The following is a 22,024-nucleotide window of genomic DNA, read 5'->3' on the forward strand; positions in this document are numbered from 1 at the left end:
ACAATAAACTACCAGACAAAACTAAACAAAAGACTCAGACAACCTATACAAAAGATGTTAACAATATTATTATTAACAGTAGACCGTGAATTTTAAAAATGAAAATATTTTGTTAAATGTATGTAATCCGTAAGGGTTTATCAATGAAATTTAAATTTTAAAAAAAAATTGATAGTGCATATTGCGGTGTTTTAATACCTACTTGTACTAATGACAGCGTATCTTGACATTTTTTAAATGTAAGAAGAGTTTAATCTAACGTAAACGCTTCAAATGACAATCCAATAGAATAAAATTGAGTTTTCTTTAGATGAGTGTCTAATTTGGTTAAAGTGTGACGTGCATTACATATTCTGTAAATTTTGCATTGTCGTAACGTGTCATTTTAAGCACACTGCACCAAATCGGTAAAATCCCGAACATTGGAGAATCGGCATGCGTAGAAAAATTACCCGAATCGAAGACTCTAACCTAACAATGAGTGAAAAACAACCTTTTGAAATAAATTATGCAAGCCGATTTTGTAGTGAATTGAACCTGTTACCCCGCACTTCCAAATATTTGTATTAATACACAAAGCAAATTAAGGAGAACTTTATCAAATCCAATAACATCCCATTATATACATAGGTATTTCAAGATTACGCCTGCTATATAATATGTAGCTGAAAATAAAGACTACGCGTTACTTGTGGGTGTCTAATTTAATAAAGAAATGTATGAATTGTATTATGACGAAATTTTGTCGATCTCCGACCTTTCTTTCTGTGTCGTAATTTCTTTTCTCACAAAGACCTCCCTACTCTAAAAAATAACATAATAACGATCGCTAACGACCCATCTCTAACGACCACCGGCGCGGTGCGGCTAATGCAGTGGTACCAACCAAAGCAAAAATAAATTTGGCATCGTAATTTTGATTGGGTAAATACCTTTCTGCCTTGCCTACGTACTCACGGCTTACAATTTTCAAATAGCAAAATGTAACACAATACATACTGGTTACCAATAATTCAATTTAAGACTGTGGATTCGCGATAAAATCAATTTGCTTAAATCACACTACGATCGTATCTGTTAAATCTGATGATTATCGGCCAATATGTTTTTCAATAATTTCTGAAACTCTAAAAAGAGTAATTGACCAAATCGAAATGGTAGGAAGAAGTCAAAAAAACTTGATTGAATGACATAATCCTTAAATACGGTCTCGAAAAACAAAGTTTAACGATCTCATAACTTAAATAGTTAAAGGATTTTAGCAATTAATTTAATGGGGTTATAGCAATTTACCAGTTCGTCAATGAATTTAGAATGTTAATAAAAATATCCTTAATTACATACGTCTTTAGCAGGATAACATTTACCATCTTAGTTTTTCTATGAATTTCTTTAATTTAAATGCGTGTTAAACAAAAGACGATTAATACAAGTAAATAATCGAAAATCATTTACGCATTAACTATCATTCTTTTTAAATTAAAGTAGGTACCTACAAAAATGCTAAACATTTTCAATGTTTTGTTGAATGCGTGGATTTTTATCCCGAGTGGAGTTTTTTCAGAGGGCTTAAGGAAACATTTTTTGTCAAAAAATGTAATATCATTTTTTTATGTGTCGATAATAGGCGCTATTTTCTTGGCACCTTTCTTGCGTAAAACGGTATTACTAACGACATCTATATTTGAGTAGAGTTACAACTGACACAAGCACTTATTATTTTAGAATTGAACCACTTTGCGAAATTTTAAATAATGTAATTCCTGTGTTATCGACATTACATCAAACGTCAAAACAATGTTTTCAATTTTCAAGTATCTATAGAAGTAAACATTACTATTCGGTGCTTCTAAAACCATTAAAAATAATTTACATTTGAAAAGGTGTTATAAATCACATGATAATTATTTTTTCCACTGAGAATTATTACTTTTTCTTAAGAATGATTAATAGCAATTTCAGTTGGTTCTGTTGTCAGTTAAGTGAGGTTATCTAACAAGCAGAAATATTTTTTGTGAAATGGAAGGTCATTCAAGATCTAGTGGTGGAAGTCGAAAACGGAGACGATCAAGAAGTAGCCATAGAGAATCTCAAAACTACCGAAGATCTCGTTCTAGAAGTAGATCCAGAAATCAATATAAACAGCCTACCAAACAAGAAAGAAGAGAGAAAGGGGATCAAAGATCTCAATCCTATGATAAAACTGATAAACGAAATAACTCTGAGTTTAGTTTTATTGATTTCAAATCTGAACTAAACCGCTTGTTGTTCTCGGGAACTGGCAATGAACAAATAATTCAAGACTTAAACGATTTCTGGCAATTTGTTGTAAAGTACGAAGGATTATTAAAGAAGAATGGAAAACCTGTATTAAACGAACGAATAACTGATACTTCCAAATGTGATGGACAGGGAATGCCATCGGAATATAGCAAAGTTCATTGCATCAATTTCAAACTTAGAATTGGATTAGAGGAGTTGTATTCTCGAATTTCGCCTTATGATAGAGAATGCGATAGACAGAAAAAACGACTCACTAAAAATATTGTACAGCAGTTTGTAGATGTGGTTATGTTGTATTTGGATTTTAAGAATAAGGAAAAGTTCCAAAAACTGAAAACTCTTCGGAAGTTCCAATCGGAATTGCCAGTTGCGGAATTCAGGTGAACACTTTGTAATTTTCCTATTACTTCTAGAAGTAGGTACTTAACATTTAACTTTTTTACATATAAACATAATTTGTAGAAGACGGAAAGATGGGTATATTATAATCTCTTGAAGTAAATTTGGTGTGCATGTAATTTCTGATTATTGTGTACAATTAAGAACAATACTCATCCTTTCTATCGGATAAATTATCACTTTTTTTAAGTACTTAATTTTGTTTACAATATTTTGAGTTTGATGCCTAGACTTCCATGTTCTCTTCTCTAAAATGTAACTCCTTTAAATATTTAGGTACTGAAATGACTAATGATAACAATTATAGTACCGAGATTAGAACACGGCTATCAGCAGCAAACAGATGTTATTATGGCTTGTTTAAACATCTGAGATTCAAATTGCTCACTAGAAAAACTAAGACCATTATTTACAAAACTCTCCTCAGACCGGTCATTGCATATGGTGCCGAATGCCGGGTTATGACCAAAAGAGATGAAAACATGGTATTAGTATTTGAACGAAAAATATTAAGGAAGATATTTGGTGCTGTCAACCAAAACGGAGTGTGGAGGAGACAGTTCAATCATGAATTAGAGGCACTGTATGGCGAACCCAACATTGCACAATTCATAAAAATAGGAAGATTATAATGGTTGGGCCATGTGCACAGAATGAACAATAACCGTACCCCAAAGAAGATTCTTTATACCACTCGGGAAGGCAGACGAAGCAGAGGCAGACCAAAATTAAGATGGCTGGATAATGTGGAAAGTGATATTAGAGCAATTGTTCTAACGAACTGGAAAAGAGCCCCAGGGTGCAGGGGGAATGGAAACAGATTCTGGAGAAGGCCAGGGCCCACAACGGGCTGTAGCGCCACTGATCATGAAAATGTTCTCCATCCCCGTTGTAATTTGTTATTTTTTTTATTTAGGGAGAAAATTGTAGAAGCGGTGAAACAGGAACAGGTTGTAATTATAGCTGGAGATACCGGATGTGGAAAATCTACTCAAGTTCCTCAATATTTAAGTGATGCTGGATTCATAAGCATAGGTAAACATTTCTTTGTTTTATTTAATTGATTATATGCAGAATTTTGAAAAGTAAATCACTAGAATGATAAGAATCTTACAATAACTTGTCTATAATAACCTTCCCGGCGCTTTTAAATATAATGTATGGATGTAGAAATAAAGATTCATTGAATACAAAAACATGCAACGAATGCTTATAAATATATTCAATTGTTTTTGTATTTAATAATGCTTATTTCTAGCTTGCACCCAACCTCGTAGGATTGCCTGTATATCTCTCGCTAAACGAGTGTCTTATGAAACTTTAACTCAATCCGGAACTGAAGTGGGATACCAAATAAGGTTTGAACGCAACAGAAACCAGGGAACTAAGATATGCTTTATTACTGAAGGTCTTCTTCTCAGACAGGTATTTAAATAAATAATCATTTATTTTCGTATTCACTTGAAAACAAATTGATGGTTAAAATGGTTATATTTTAACATTACTTAGAATCATTTAATATATCACAAGAAAAAACTACACACAACACTACTACTATGCAAATGTTTTTCATTTTCGTCAAAATGGACAAAATAGGTTGCATAAAAAGATAAAACAATCCATTTTGACAAAAATATAATAGAACTTTCATTTGGATTTACTTGGTATAACATGGGATTGTTTATATTGTATTATGTAAATCATTTGACATTTTTCCATGTATCTTTTGTAGGTGGCATCAGAATCAGCACTATCAAATTATGATGTCATAATTTTAGATGAAATTCACGAGCGCCATTTACATGGAGACTTTTTACTGGGAATACTAAAGTGCCTCATACAATCTAGGAAGGATTTGAAATTAGTTCTTATGTCTGCAACTATTAATATTGAACTGTTTTCTAATTATTTTTCAAATGAAAACGCAGTGGTTATAGAGGTTTGTTAAATATTTCTCTCTCTTAGGGCTAGTTGCACCAATAAGCTAAGTTCTTCTTCCTTTTCCACATCCGCTCCTAATTGGAGCATGTGGACATCACTAGAAGCCTTTAGGAAACCATATCGCAAGCCAGCAGTCGCCAAATAAGGTATCTCCGACAGATCATCATCGAAGGCCTTCCAGGATGGCGGGAGGCTGCTATTGTAAAGAAGATGCAACTTCGGGTTAAGGCCTTCCTGGGGCATCCGCATCATGTTTCCAAGCCAGTTCCATTTCCACACCCTCAAAACGCTCTTATAGCGGGCTGCTGCGTCCATTCTCGGACTTGGTAATGAAATCTAACCAACTTATATCTAATATTCTCCTCAACCACTAACTTAACTCTCAAAACTAAGTTAACAATATCTTGAGTTTGTCCAAATTTTTATAGACAAAATTCTGGAGACTGACTAGACTGGGATCCAACCCCCTTTGGATTTATCAAAATTAACATATCGCAACAGAGATGATAAGTGGCTTTTTAAACCTGCCAATGACAGATAATAACCTCTGTAAATGCCTAGACTTCTATAATCCCTTCTAAAAATGTTCTTCATCTCTGTTATAATATATTTAAACTAAGTTTTTAAATATTCAAAAATATTTCATTATTATTTAACATTAATCTTTTTTTCAATTATTTTTTGGTAGTGCAACTGACCCTTAGGTCAGATGTTTGATCGTTAGTAATAGTTAAAATACAAAAGTAATAGTAACAATTTCAAAAACAAAATAAAGGAATTCTTTTTCAAAACATTAACTATTACTTTTCATTTTTAATTACTAATAATGATCAAACAACCCAACCTTAGATGTTATTCACTATTTTACTTATATTTTAAAGACAATAAAAAAATGGTTACCTATATAATCCATGAATACAGGTTTGAACTGTGCAATTCAAGATAAGCTATGACTAAGCTGCTAATCTATAGCATGATAAAAGTACCCCGAGTTAAAGATAATAATCATCATCATATCCATGAAATATTACAATTTTAAACCACCCTTGTAAATAATCATTTTGGTAATGGTAGGTGATTGTCATTCCTCTCCACTTGATTTCCCTTTTAAGGATTTTTCTTGAGTAGTCATTAAATCAAAAACACTCGTCCAGGATTCTGCTCTATTTCACTTACAGGGCTGTATTCTATATCCAAAAGTTAATTATATGAATCATAATTCATAATGAGTACTTATGAGAAATCCGTATTTTTATTTCAAATAAATTTGGTGTCATATATAAATTGATAAGTATTGATTTTAGGTCCCTGGAAGACTATTTCCTATCCAGCTAATCTACCGACCGATATTTGTAGAGGGTCGTCCGAGTAAATCAGAACGTCTCGATCCTCAACCTTATCTCCAAGTGATGCAGCTAATTGATAGCAAATATCCCAGTAAGTTCAATTAAATAACTTATTTTTACATTATTGAAAAAATCTGTATTTGAATTCTTTTAATTTACCCATGTATTTCAATTTTGGGGGCATTTTTGACTAGTAAATAACTGTGCTAGAAAATGGGAATCAAGTTGTCGCAGAGCGAGGGTTCACTGTATTCCTCACTGCGAAATATTGTTCTGAGGAATAAATTTACAAGTTTTTTTTATGAAGAATGATTTTTGTTATAAATTATTATTTTATATAAGGAATACATGCAATATTTTCTATTTTTCATAAAGAAAACTTAATTTTACTTTGTAGATAAAATTGATGATAAATGTTAACTTCCCATTGGAATACAGGCCCAGGTGGGATCCCATACAACAATCCCCTAATCGCATTCAGCAAACGGTGGACGTTTCTTGTTTGCTGAGTATAACCTTTTTAAACCAATGACTCTTTGGTATATCTGGTTGAATCTGAGCGTAGTGTTTCCCTTTGTAAAGTTTACTAATGCTCCGCTGTTCACATCTATGAACTAGAATCCCAACCGTCCATGCGCTCTGTAGCTGCAAGACGTGTTGGGATATTTATTTATTTTACAGCGCCCTTGAGGTGATTTTCACAAAAATGGCGCTATATAAATTATCCAAACATTATTATTATTATTATGGACATTTGACCGACATTATCTTTAAAACATAAAATATTATTTAAAATGACATAAAAAAATCAGTTTTATGTAAAATAAAATTTGTTTTATTTTTAAGTTCAAAGTTTTTTTTTTTAAAAGAAAAAGAAATATTTGCGTTCTTATGATTTACCCAAATATTTAATTTTGACGGCCATTTTCAACGAGTTGTAAATAACTCACTATTAGAAAATGGGAATCAAGTTGGGGTAGAGTGAGATTCGAACCACGGACTTTTGGTCCGTGAGTTCGAGATACTAGCCACAGGACCACAACCCGATTCAGTTCATTAATTCAATTACTATTATTAAATTAACCTTTACTTATCCTACTCTGTTGCGTCAACCAATGTTTCCGCATCTACTATAAGATTTTAGAGAAATTAACAAATTGCTTTTTTTTAAATTTTTATTAATTAATCTTATATTTGTGTTATGGTTATATTTTTCGCGATCTGGCAACATTACGCGGCGACTTCAAGCATGCGTGCGGTGAAAGTTGGGCAAAGTGGGGGGGATTTTTGGACACAGTCCGATGTATTCAAATATGATTCTACGCTCCTTCTGAACTATTCTTAATTCTATGCTTAAAACATCAAAAAAATACCAAAAACTGAGGAGCACTTTGATAGACTGACATCAACTACCATTTATGATTATTTTTGCAATCGCAATACCCAGAGATAATGTAGAAATATAACAAGTTGTAATACCTACTTATTGTTAAATTTTATTTACAGAAGATGAAAAGGGAGATTTGTTAATATTCTTGTCAGGTATGCAAGAAATTACATCAGTTGTGGATGCAGCCAAGCAGTATGCTGACAAATCTCATAATTGGATCGTTTTACCTCTTCATAGTAGTATGTCTATCGCTGACCAAGATAAGGTGAAACATAGTTATACTTTTCATCAATCAACTTTATGAATTTGATTAATTTGTTTATTTATTTGCATTATACGCTATATCAAACATTAAAAATAATGTGTCCTTACTGGGGTAACCCGTGCCGAGGACACTTCACAATATGCTTTTTTTTACATGTGGGAGTACAAGAAAACGTAATATACAGAGAGAAACTTACAAAATTTCAAAACAGTATTACTCACAATTTAAAACACTATGCATAATTTATTTATTTAATTTCTAAAAATAAAGTATGTACTTTACATTTTCTCAAGTATTGTAATGGAGCAAATATTTCAAAATTGATTTGGCCAAATGACACAATCCATTTTACTTCTACTTACCTTCACTGTCAATTTTATTATCGACTTTTTAAATGTTCTTTCCTTACTAATTGTTTTAATGGACAATGGAAGTAGGTTACAGATTTTAATTGCATAATACTTCAAGTCTCTGTGACCAAAAGTGGTGTAAGCTTGTATTTGTTTAACCCGTTATAGGACACATATTTTTTTGTCTTGCAAACTTACCTAAAACCTAACCCACGTTAAAGATAATTAATCTATTGTATTTGAAAAAACTGAGTGGAAAACTGATCTACCAGTGGTTATTATGATGCTCTTGTGTCATAAAACTTATTATGAATAGAAAATAAATACCTCAATTCTAACGGTATATTTATGTACCACTTTGTTCTAGGTGTTGAGGATCTAGTGATTATATTATTGAAATATAATCACAATATTATTATTATTATCATTATTATTATAACACAAGAAGTATGTTAGGGTTATGTGATCATTTGAATGTTGCATAGTTACGTGTTCTGAGGAAGAGTAGTTTTTTAATGTGTGTAAGAATTGATTTGGTGGCATAAATTGTGATTTATTTAATTTGCGTGAAGTTTTGATCATTAAGAGTATTCGACTCAAATGTAGATGATAATTGAGATTTTTTTCAGGTATTTGACTACCCTCCGGATGGAGTGAGAAAATGTATTGTCTCAACCAACATTGCTGAAACTTCAGTTACTATTGATGGTATAAGATTTGTTGTGGATTCTGGCAAGGTATAATATTATTATCATCATAGCATTTATTTAATTATTTTTTGCATTAATACGTATACATATTTAACACCAGAAAATCTATATAAAGCTAGTGAATTAAAAAAATAATACGGAGCGTCCTTTGGTTAGGATAGTTTCCATTTTACATAGCTCAGCCTGTTCTAAGATGAAGATTTTGCATGTTTTAAAGTATAAGTAGTTCTATACTAATATAACAGGTATAAGAATGTAATAATCATTATTATATAAATAAAAAGTAAATATATGTACTAAGAATACATAATGTTACTCAAACATTAATAATATTGTAACATATTTATATATAATAAAAAATAAATAATGTATGTACCAATTATATAAAGTAATACATTTATAAGTCTTGATATATATTCATTTATTAAATCTCTCGCTCTACTATATATATGTGCAGTTATTTTTATTTTAAAATTTGTTTTACATTTTAAATCCTTTTAGTCCTTTTTCCTTCCTTGATACAAATCTTTTATTTTCTAGGAAAAAAAAAATATTTTAATAATAATATATTTTTTGAAAATTTTCAAATTTTGGTTTCAAAAAGGAAAACCATTTTTTGAATAAAAATATCAATTACTAAAAAAAATATTATTATTACTTGTATCTTTTTAAGCTAATTTTGTCATTGGTTTTTCATTTTTGTTTTAAGTTTTATAATTTATTTAATATGTTTCTGAATTTTACAATTTAGTCTTTTGTATGTTTTATTTTATTTCATGGTCATGTGCTTATAGACTTATTTCACATTTTTAATAATTTTATATTTATGTTAATAACTGTAGGCAATATTAAAAGAAAAAAATGTATTTCATAAAAGCTTTGGTAAAATAAGCATGGTTCAATTTCTTCTAAAATAATAAATACTCCATTTTGAAAATTTATCTGATGCAATAATTTTTTAGGTAAAGGAAATGAGTTATGATCCGTCTTGTAAAATGCAAAAGTTGAAAGAGTTTTGGATTTCTAAATCAAGTGCAGAACAAAGGAAAGGTCGTGCTGGTAGAACAGGTTAGTTTATAATAATACAAAATGTAGGTAAGTTACCCAGTGGTGCATAGGGAACTGCATTGACACTCCAACTGCAGCTTATCTGGTTCATTTTGTTACGTGGAAAGTAAAATGTACCCTAGTAATAGTGCCCTCGGCATAAAACATCCCAATAATTTATTTATATTTCGTACATGTATATTACAATTTTCAAAATAAAACAAAATACTAAGTTTTGAGAACAAGTGTCTCAAAAAAATCTTGGGTGTGCGGTGGGTTGACTTTGAGAGGGTTGAAGAAATAAGAAAACAGACCCAGCAAACTCCGTTGGCAACTGTCATCAAGCAAAGGCGATGCGGTTGGCTGGGCCATATAATGTGGATGCCTGCTTTACAGGGCATCAGTTTCTCAACGTCAAATAAATAAATAATATTTTACAAAATCTATTTTATTATTTGTTCTAGGTCCCGGTGTTTGCTATCGTATCTACTCGGAGAAAGAATATTCTGGTCTCGAACCATTTAGTACTCCAGAGTTACTCAGGGTTCCACTGGACAGTCTTCTTCTCCTAATGGTCTCCCTCGGCCTGAATGATGTGCGGAAATTTCCATTTCTAGATGCGCCACAGGAAGATAGTGTGGAGAATTCATTATTGGAACTGAAGCAACATGTAAGTTATCGGTAATTTTTGGTTCTGTCTCATAGACGGTCAAATTGACACAATGTGGTACTAATGTTTTATGTAAAAGTGAAAGGCTCACATGAACAGCCATATCAACCAATCATGCATTTTGTTGAAACTAAAAATACACAGTTGCTGTGTGATTGCTATTGTCATAATATGATATATTATATTATATTGATTTTGGCACATTATGATTTAAGTATTTAATTGTACAGCATGTATGAAGCCCCTAGTATCTCAACGCACATAAAACTGCTCAGGTTGAGATGGGCTGGACTCATACAAAGAATGCCTGATGCGCCAGTAACTAAGAGAGTCATGACTGGACATCCAGGGGGTAAAAGAAGGATCGGAAGACCTAGACTGAGGTGGGAGGATTAAGTAAAAAACGATGCAGCACAGCTTTTACAAATTGCAAATTGGAAAATGGCTGCTGAGGACAGGGGGAGTTGGAGGCAAAAGTTAAAGAAGGCGAAGGCTCAATTTTGGGCTGTAGCGCCATCGAAGAAGAAGAAGATGATTTAAGTGTATGAATAAAAATGATTTATTTAGCTATTATCTTAATTCATGGAACAACGTAGTGGTGCATAGATTTTCATTGACACTGTTATCAATATATATTGTCTTTTTGGGTGATCCCGTGTAAGTTAGACTCGTTCCGATGTTTTGGCTATCGTTCCCGGAAGCATCTATAATCTACACAGTTTACCCTTTACTCTTGCAACGGTACCCGAAACGTCAGAACGATTCCAATCTTCACGGGATCACCCAAAAAAGACTATACATACAGCAGGCCCTCGATAGTCCGAACACCCAAAATTTATACCCTGTTAGGATGTACGTAGCATTTGTAATAGTATGCAGATATTTTGAAAGGCAGTTTTTTAAATAAAACAAAAAAGTTGTGACTGAAAGTATGTTTAATCGTGCAAAATGTTATATTATTAAAGTATAATCCTATTAATCACACCTTTTAAAAGAATTCCAATATAGTTCTTTGACGAGTGTTATTTAGCAACATAGAAAACGATTAATCTCTTAATGTTTGTAAAAGCATTTTTCTGGAATTCAAATCCCACTCTAACCCAACTTTACTCCAATTTTATAATAGTGAGTTATTTACAACTCGTTGAAAATGGCTCGCAAAATTAAATATTTGGGTAAATCATAAGGACGCAAATATTTCTTTTAAAAAAAATTATATGTAGTATTTTTCTATGCTTATTTCAGTATGCCCTTTCAAGCGATGAGCGACTGACCCCCTTGGGAAAAGCACTGTCCCGTTTACCAGTAGAGATAGTTCTGGGGAAGATGCTTATTCTCGGTTCTGTGCTACTGCAGTCCGAGGCTGTTCTGTCTCTTGCCGCCGCCCTCTCTGTCCAATCTCCCTACACCAATAGAGCACACAGAGATATTGACTGTGAGGTTAGTAATAATTATAAATATAGCCATAATAAATCAATCCCACTATATGCACCACTGGGTACATTTAGGGAAATGATGACTGCTTACACTGGAAGCTTACATTCTATGCTTAGTTGGTGTGATGTGGCATTTTGTGTAACATATTTTGTTGAATTTGACGACTAGGAATATTTATTTTACTCCAGACCGCCAGAAAACCCTTGGATTCTGACCACGGTGACCCATTGACCTTGCTAAACACATATGCAGGATGGCTGCAGATAAAACAAGAAGGTTCCTACAGCCGACATGATCGAAGTGGCGACCATCACGCTACTAACTCGAAGCACTGGTGTAAGAAAAGAGGATTGGAGGAACAGAGGTTTTATGAAATCACCAAATTAAGGACCCAATTCAAGGACTTACTGCAGGTTAATTCTCTATGTATTTAAACTGCGTACATAAACAGATGATCTTTCAATAAAAAAAATTACATGGGAGTTGCATTATATTATTAACCTTGTTTGTAATGTACAAGGTTTATACTTCACAAGTGGATTTTGTTTCTTGGCTATCTTTAGCCGAGTAATGTGTAGCGTCCCTTTGTGAGGAGTGTGAAAAATGACAAATTTTCATAAAATAAGATAATGTCAATACTCAATGTATCAACAGATTTTAAAGATTTACAAAAAAAAATGAACTTCAATTATTTAGAAAAATTAAATGGTGCCTTTATTGGTTAACAGCTTCGCTCTGTGCATTGTAGTGAGACAATGCAAAAAGTGAGCCGAACAAATAAATGCAGATCATATCCATCACAAAATATACGCTATTCACCAGTGTCGCTTAACCGATAAAGATGAGAATCTCTCCAAAATGTGGACAGTAATTATGTCCGACCTTCACACAAGATGTGTGAAGAATCAAGATAAAAAATAGGATTCAAAATTTTAATAATCTCGGAGCCTCAATAATCACTATTGTATTGAGTATTGCTAATTAAAATATGTACACCAGGTAATTGCAAAATAACAAAGGCATTTTCTCGAAATTACAATTTTATTCTTACGAGCAAAAATTATAAAGTTTTGTGTGTTTCTTCTTCTTTCTGTGCCATATCAGGTCTCCCCGACGTTGGCGATCACTCTAGAGTAGGCATTCCGGTCCTGCGTCAACTGGAACAACGCCTCAACCCCACGCACTCCCGTCCAGTCGCGGATGTTTCTCAGCCAGGACATCTGTCACCTTCCAACCCCACGCTTTCCCTCGATCTTTCCCATCATAATAAGCTGTAGAAGCGTATATTTGCTTCCGCGCATGATATGGCCCAGATATGCGAGTTTTCTCTGTTTTATTGAGGACAGTAGTTCTTTTTCGGCACTGGCTCGTCTCAACACCTACACGTTGGTCACTAAATCTGTCCACGGGATTTTCAGCATTCTCCGGTGAAGCCACATTTCAAAAGCCTCTAATCGGTTCATGGAGTTCACCTTGAGAGTCCATGTTTCAACCCCGTAGAGCAGTATTGACCACACATAGCACTTGACCATCCTCTGTCTCAGTTTTAAATTAAGACTATCACTGCAGAAGAATGATTTCATGCCATTGAATGCTGATCGTGCTATTTCTAATCTGCATCTAATTTCCTTATCCGGATCCAGATCAGAAGTGATGACAGAAAATTCATTCAAGAGAAGCCGGACGGAATATTGATGGACATCCTTTCATTTTACTTAAAGGGATCACGGCATTTTGTTCTTATTATCATTTATTGTCCTTATTACCTATACTATTCTAACCATGGAAGATGCTAACTACCTCTTGTGATAAGATATTACGGAATGGATGTGCCTTAGATCCTCACCAATGCTTCTGCATCGCTCCTCCGGGTTAAGTTTTTTGACATTGAAATGGGGGCAATGCGTCAATAAGTGAGGAACATTTTAAGGGGTTTCATCATCACATGAACAGCTATTGATCTCGGAAAGTTTAAAACGGTGCAGGTTGCACATTTGTGTGAGTTCGAAGATCATACGCTGCTTTTAAATAGATCACTCACACAAAGCTTTATACCATTTATCAAAGTTTGATAACATGAAAGCATAAAGCGCTGGCTAGGAGTATGTTTTTTAATGCTTAAAAGAATTAACTTACCGAATCACAATTTTGTAACTGTCTTTTTGTAAATTTTATAAATAAATAATCAAAGTTTAGTGTTGTTTATATTTTTTAGGACTGTGGGTTATTGCCAGTTAAGGAAACACAAAGCATGTCTTCTACAGAGAGAGCATTAAGACATGGTCAACTTAAACATCTTAAAGACATGAGAAAGTAAGTGAGTTTGAAATTATGGTATCAAAGCACACTTTCTTCGATTGAATTCATTATGTTACACATTCAATTACAGTTTCTCTGTGTGATTTTATTTAATCAAATAATTTAATCGGCTTATTTCTTATTAGACAACACAGAAGCCAAGCAGCTGATGAGAGCAGAAAGCGGAAAAGGCTGAAGATGGAAAGTTGGGAAGCAGAGGGAGAAGGAGTAGAAGGGATCCCTCCTGATAGTGATGCCATAGACATTAAAGATGTAGAGTTCCAAATGGCGAATGACATGAAGAAAGTTCAGGTATCTATTGTTTCAACTTTAAATCTGATGAACAAATAATAAAAGTGATACTCAGGATGTCAAGTTTGACAAAACAGTATAGTACATAAAAAATGCTATTTAAAAAAAAAACAAAATGTGAGAATAATACCAAAGTACATTTACGGAGACTGGACTGCTGTACATGTGCGAATATTTCACACCATGGCAAAAATCCTCACTGCATGATAAAATAACAAAGAGTAGATTGATATTTATTGAAGTAGGCTCTCGTGGTCTTGACTTTCCTTTTATGACAACACTTTAATAACAGCAGTACCATCAGAACCAATCGCTAAATAATATTTTTATCATTTGGTGTTGCCAGTATAAAAATCTGTTATAGTTAAATTTTTACAGTTTTCTGCTCATTTTTGACAAATAAGTACTTTATGCGATAGATACTTATTTCTGCTTAGAATATGTTTTCTTTATTATCTTATAATTAAAAAGAGAATAAATCTATCAGTGCAAAAATTATTATGCCAGTATTTTGATAAATATTAGCTGAAGTGATGGAAGGATTCTCGTTTTCAATTATTTGATTGTACAACAAACTTACAATTTGATTTTAGGATTTGATATCTGGCAGCAGTGCAACAAGTCATAGAGATATGTCAACTTTAAAACTTATTTTATGCCGAGCACTTTACCCGCAAATAGCTGTTGCTGATGAATTTAATCATTGCAAGGTGTGTTCACAAAAAATTCTCATATTTTTCTAGATTTCTATTACATTTCGTTTATTGCATAATACAAATTATATTTTCCAATATAACATTAAACTCTCTGTGTTAGAGAATGAATAAAATGAGTGGAGGTAAGTCAGCTTCGCAGTGTATTGGTTGGCGCGTTCGCCTACGATGCTTGAGGTTGCGGGTGCGATTCCTTGGAAGGTCGGCATGAAATATAGATCGAAAAGGTGATACTACACTGAAATATATTTAATGTTCCTGGACTGACACCTAAGGCGAAAGGCTGATCACCTTACCTTCATGAAACAGTTGATCGATATACAATGAATTTAGTGTATTGGTTGATTTTAGTGTAGTTTACATGCAGTGCCGTATGCACCATCGGGTGTGGGAAGGCATATGATCTCAGAGTAATAAGGTGCCTTAGCTGTACATACGGCATTTCGCTCTATTGCATAGAACAAAAGCTTTGCAAATTTTTTGTTTGATTTTGGTTTAACAACAAACGTATAATGGACAGTTATAGTTTACGCTTGCGATTCTCGACCTGAGTACCTACGGCCCGTTGTTTTGGTGCAAACTATAGCTAATTCTGTGATTGATAATCCTTTAATGATTTTTGATAATCAATCACGGAGTTAACTGACCGATGCCTGGGAGATGTGGCACCTTATTTTGTTGATTATTTTATACTTTAATATAAAATTGTGCTTATCTTTTTTTCAGTCAGTGTCGGAACAGTTATTCCATACATCAAACAAGGCATTTGTCTCCCTACATCCCATGAGTTACTTTGGTACTCACCCCCAAGTCCTACAATTGGAAGAAAATGATATGGAAATGGACAATACAAGCTACAAATCCAGATTACCACTGAGTTCCAAACATCAGATAGTGTGTTATTTGTAAGTTGCCTCTGTAGTACATTTTTTTATCTACTAAACTGATAATTTGTCACCTTATGTCAAATTTTTGATCATGAAACATGGTATTTTAATTAACATAATTTTTGTGGACTTTAAAATTTGTAAAAGTTTTTTATTTCCTTTAAAGATCTTTGCTCGAAACTACAAAACCTTACTTGATGAATTCTATGCGGATGCCGGCAGCTCAGACGTTGTTATTGTTCGCTCATTGTATCGACACAAATCTCTCATTTTCAAGGTTAGTTGATGACAACAATAAATAGCCTGTTCATATTTTGTGATAGCTTGTAATAATGTGTTTACTTTTTTTAAGATTGGTGTGTGATTCATGGCTACAGCTCGAATTCCCAACTCCAGAAGCTGGACTTAACCTCCTCATTAAAGCTTCACAATTAAGAAAGCAGTGGGACTACTTAATCAATGATAGACTAGAAGGTAAACTTATGTCTTAGTTTCCATAAAATAATTAGTTATTAATATACCCAATTTGCGGAGTATTTTTTAAAATGACATGTTGCCAGTAATCTACTAAAACACTGTTGGTCTTATTTATTTAAACGACAAAACTATTTTTGAAATACATATCAAGTAAAAAAAGAGAAAAATTACTTTCCAACTTGATTCCTTTTCTTCGACTACAATGTTAATTATGTATTTCCTGTTTTGTAGTTTTTCAAATCTCCCATTTTATTTCATCTCAGTTATCTCAAAAGTAGCATTTTTATCGATTATTATAACACGCAGATGTTGTACTTTAAAACTGAATTTATTTATTATTATGTTAATCTTTATTTTATTAAATGCTATATCTTAAGCTGTGGATACAAGTGTGGAAAGTAGCTTGGAAAAGGCTAAACCAAAGCCAGAGAAGAGATCGAATCAACAATTGCAGTATGAACTATCAACTGGTCTAAGTGCGTACATGGCTACTGAAGTCTGCTATACAATCAAGAGATTACTACCGGCCGATATGAAGAATGTGTTTAGTGGAACGGAACAGGGAACACTGTTTCCTGATTTGAACCCTAATCCGTTTGATGAAGATTTCAACTGCTACCCGCATGACAAGAAAGGAGGAATATGGATAACAGACCATGTGGTGCTTGGAAGGTAATATTTTAATTAGCATTATTAAATTATAGACAATCGACCTTTGCTGCTGCAATTAACACAGGAAATCATCCCCGCAGTTTTCAAATTGGTTAACTGTAGTAGAAACGATAGCTCTTCTTTTTAAAATTATTCCAGTTGAAAAGGACTCTGATGGAAAAAAATATTTTTTTTGGGTTAAAATGAAATTAGGAACAAAAGAGCTTCACGTAATGACTCCACTAATAGGCGCTTGTATTGCTACATATTATTATCTTGGTTTATGTCTATTTTTTTATTTGTTAGGTACTTTTTCGAAGATTGGTCCAAAATAAAAATAATGAAATATTCATAGTACAGTGAGATTTGTGATGATTTTTTTGTTGTTGTATTCATTAGAAATTTGTTTAAATATTTTAATTTCCGATATATAAATACGTCCTTGATGGTTTTGATACATATAATGATCGATAATATGTCGAGTTAGTCTGTGAAAATAATACTTATTTAATCTCATGTTTATTTAGACTTTAATTTTTTTTAAATATACTTGCAGTCTGCAAGAGACAGAATGGAGTCACAGTTTGTATGAAGAGATATTACAAACCCCCTGGACTTGTGAAGCCTGTGGAATTACAGTGTGCCTGTCACCCATAGAGAAACTTCAGCATACCAAGTTCACTTGTTCACAAAACAGTGAGAAAAAATCTGATTCACAAAGCACTTCGGAAGATACCATTATAATCTCAAATAAGCCCAACGCTCAGAAATATGAGTGTGAAAATTGTAAATCAAAAATGATGCTAACCCCCATTGAAATATTGCGACATAAGAAGAGTTGCAAATCATAGTGAGTTGCAAAACATATTATATATGTTTATGTACATACGTATTTTATTTCAAATAAAAATTCCTACACAAAAAACATTTTATTGTATTCCTATCACAAATTTAACAACATTTATGGTAGGTAATTTTTTTATTCTTAAATAAATATTTACATTGTTATAATTTTCAAATATGTATTTTAATCTTGGGGCCAATTTTGGGATCATGCTGGAATATGGAAATCAAAGTGAATTTCGAACCCTGGGCCACAGATTTAGTTCAAGAAAAAAAATATCATTCAGTTGTTGAACTTCTTATGTTTTTCTTATATTTTAGTTTTTAACTTATTTCCAAAGAGAATCTCTGTCCGTTTTAATTTCTTTTAACTAAATCAAATGATTAAACTAAAATTTTATGTTTGAATAAATTTATTATTCATATACAGAAATCGGTGGAGAAATACACATATAAATAGGTACACTTAACATGCCAAGGTTTATACGAAGATTATAATGTACAAGTTGTACAAACACATAATAATAAAACAATGAAAAATAGCTTTCAGTAAATGTGTATATATATAGTATATTGTATTGACAATATAAGCTCATGATCCCTCATTATAATCAGTCAATATAAATATTATAGAAAAGGTTATAAATTATATTTGATTAGTGAATTATTAAATAGATTTAACACATTTACACTAATATATTTAACCCTCAGTAGAAGAATGGTTTGTATTAAATTACATAGTATGTTCATTTTCGAGTCAATTTAATTTTGGAAGGTAAATTTCCATCGTAAATTTGCCAAAAATAATTTTAGTATGAAATGATTAAAGAGCTCTTTTTACAAGAAATACATTATGTACAGAATTTTTATTTAATTTTTCCAATTCATTGTGATTGTCAGATCAATCAGGATATATTTTCACCTAATTATCTTGATACAGAAGATGATTGTAGGGTATGACATGTCACTTCTACATATCACTGTGCGAATTTAACACTAGCGTAAGTCAAAATAAATTTCTAGTTTTGACATAAAGCTTGGCAGATTATTTTAACAAAATTCAACATTTTGTTTAAACAAATAAAAAAGCTGACAATATACTTTTAAAATAATACTTCTGTTAGTTTGTGTATATTGTACTATTTTTTTATTAACCCTTTATAACACCATGTGACAGTTCTGTTACAAACCCTTTCAATGCTCACAAAATCCGAAATAAACACCTAAGTTCATTTTAAATCAGCATTGCATTTATACATACCTTTCTATGCAAATAAAATATATTTTGTTACAAGTAAGTGACGTCAGTTGCTAGTTAATTCATTCAACATTCACTCGCCGTTAAACTGACAGGGATTTTTTTTAATGCGTACGTGTTTTATGATTTGTAGAAAGCTATTCAAACACCGGGTATTTTTGTATTTTGAAGACGTTGAGTTATAAAGGGTTAAGGTCATAAATTAACCAATTGAATTTGTTTTGAATATTTTTAGTAGTTTGACATTAAACATAAAGTAATAAAGTTTATCTCAAAGATTTATTTGACTCACATTAGTGTCGCATTTGCACAGTAATATATTGGGGATGGGGTAACATCGAATTAATTTAGTACAAATAACTATTAAACACAATGTACCTTTGTTTACACTTACATTACAACACAAGAACCATTTAATATTTGAGAAGATCAAAATTGAGAACCATTAAAGGAATACTAATATAAATAGGTTATTCAATTCATAATATTATTTTATCGTTAACAGAAATGGACTACATTTTTCTATTCACATTGATAATTATTTGATCAGGTTAAAGGTCAAGAAAATTACAACTGCTGTTAGCCACTATGTGTATGTTTTATAGGCGTTACTTAAAACAATATTCTTTTGTTTTCGAACATTCACTAGAAATAAATAATACACGATGCATAAAATAATAAAAACAATTCATATTTCAAAACCCACACAGGGGATGGTCTATTTTAAGTCAATTATCTTTATTCTAGAACACAATGTCTCGGTGAAAAAATTACATTCAAATTGTGCCAGATCTTTTTTTTCAGTGCAATAAACAACCATTCGAAATTTGTTAGTGAGTTGTACGGTACCGACTTAATATATGACATAACAGTTGGACTGTTTGAATCAGAATTAAATCCGTTAAGGATCATACATTGTAAATACGCGTAGAAGTGATGTTATATTCAGATACTACCTCTTATTTAAATCATTTGACCAATTTTTAAAGAAATATACGAGATAAAAACCATAAAATATTCCATTTCATTGGTTTTTACTTAGATCTAAAAAATTAATCAGTACCGATGCAAATTTTACAACACGTGTTTCATCGACAAGTTTAGCAAAATCAGAATGGCTGAATTTTAGTCTAGTGTATGGTCACAATATAATATTACATTTAACTGAACCTGAGTCATACACATATTTTTATGTTAAACAGTAATATACTATTTCAAGGTATTTCTATTACTAAGAAACACAGATCTACATTCACTTACGTAATACTTTTAATACCTTACAAAATAACAGTTATGGAAGAATACCAAACAAATACATGAAATAGATCGATATGTATTTAAAATAGGTAGTAATAAGGCAATATTTGTTTTGAAAATAAATCATTCGGAAATGCTTAAGTTTCCCGGTCCTAAATTGTATTTTAACTTAGTAAAAATACAATGGCAGTGTTTAAATAGTAAAGTAAAGTATGTTTTTTAAGCCTTATTGCAAAATATAATAATACGGATTCTAATTCTATGCAAAAATGGATTTTTAGGTCTCAGAGTAGAGTTTATTTGCTATGAAGTTGATTGGTAAGTTATAATATCGGTGATAAGGAAGCAAGAATGTTATCATTTTGTGATAATGAAAAAAATATATTTATCACACTTCAACAGTGAAATATTTCCCGGAAAAAAGTAAAAGCTACTCAATACTAGATACTAAACAGAATAAATAAAAACTATTTTAATTATCAGGAAACTACTAATTGTATAAAATAAATTCCTTTTTCTAGACTAAAACATTAGAGGTAAAAGGTTGTCTCTGAATTTTTAGATCATTAAAAAAAGCGAAATTCCTGCTATTCAGTCTCAATTAATTTATTAATCAATTTTCTTTTTTTTTTATTCATACAGAGGTCGTACAAAATTATGCAAACATATGTATGTGCAAATCAGACTTAAGTAGCAACTTACTGTCTTAACTCGGCTGGTTAGATAGTAAAAAAAACTATTTATTTTTAAATAAAAATATACCACTAACCTTTTACCTCCTAGATGGAAAAATAATTTTGTTTATTTTACACTGTAATAATTTATTAAAAATAATTAATGTAATAATACTCAAATTTCATTGTTAATTTTTATGTGCAAATAAAATAAATATAATCGTTTGAATTATGATATCACAGAAAGTTTGCAGAATTTTATAATATAATAAATGGATAAAATACTGGTCTTTTAAACTTTTCACCTTAAAAATATTAAAAGTAGGTTAAAATTATGTATAATTAGTTGTAATAAAATAAAGATATCATTTTATCAAAAAAAAAATGCACGGATAATACTTAATCTAAACAAACACTTGTTTTTCAATATTCATGGAAAGATAACTAGTTTGTGCGAAAAACATAATGGTATGAAAACCACGCCCTTAATTAAGGTTGCTCTATTTATCACTTGATAATTACCCTTTCAACTTGTCTTAACTTCATTTTTGCATTGATGAGAAATTTTAATTTAAAAGAAACAGTTTCAATAAACTGCAAAACAAATAAATACTAAATGATAGATACAAAAGCATTAGGGGCTCTATTTACGAAGCAATATTATTCGGTATTAAGTTTAATTTGAACTTTTTATGACAAATTTTCATAGTAGCTATAAAAAATTGTGTAGAAAAAAATAATATATATTTTGATTATCATTATATCAGAAGATGCAACAACAAAACTGTTTAAAAATTATTTATGCTTTTAAAATGA

The 22,024-nt window shown here is 31.6% G+C and overlaps 1 protein-coding gene across 2 annotated transcripts; it reads left to right on the forward strand.

Annotated features, from left to right (window-relative positions):
* Positions 1-1,776: 1,776 nt before the first annotated feature.
* LOC148281877 (putative ATP-dependent RNA helicase DHX34) lies at positions 1,777-18,101 on the forward strand. 2 transcript variants are annotated; one of them, XM_088225928.1, is made up of 19 exons: positions 1,777-2,663; positions 3,599-3,717; positions 3,941-4,107; positions 4,415-4,621; positions 5,928-6,060; positions 7,476-7,624; positions 8,604-8,711; positions 9,647-9,752; positions 10,196-10,401; positions 11,647-11,841; positions 12,027-12,251; positions 14,054-14,151; positions 14,283-14,448; positions 15,042-15,158; positions 15,888-16,066; positions 16,215-16,325; positions 16,401-16,522; positions 16,903-17,197; positions 17,733-18,101. In XM_088225928.1, the coding sequence occupies exons 1-19, from the start codon at positions 2,020-2,022 to the stop codon at positions 18,025-18,027; spliced, it is 3,642 nt and encodes a 1,213-aa protein (XP_088082054.1). In that variant the 5' UTR covers positions 1,777-2,019; the 3' UTR covers positions 18,028-18,101. The 2 variants fall into 2 exon arrangements, with proteins under 2 accessions (XP_088082054.1, XP_088082053.1); XM_088225927.1 differs by having other exon boundaries at positions 1,892-2,663; positions 7,512-7,624.
* Positions 18,102-22,024: the final 3,923 nt, after the last annotated feature.

Source organism: Micrasema longulum, unplaced genomic scaffold, assembly GCF_059751315.1.
Source record: "Micrasema longulum isolate JH-2025_06_02 unplaced genomic scaffold, ASM5975131v1 h1tg000402l, whole genome shotgun sequence".
Taxonomy (NCBI): Eukaryota; Metazoa; Arthropoda; class Insecta; order Trichoptera; family Brachycentridae; genus Micrasema; species Micrasema longulum.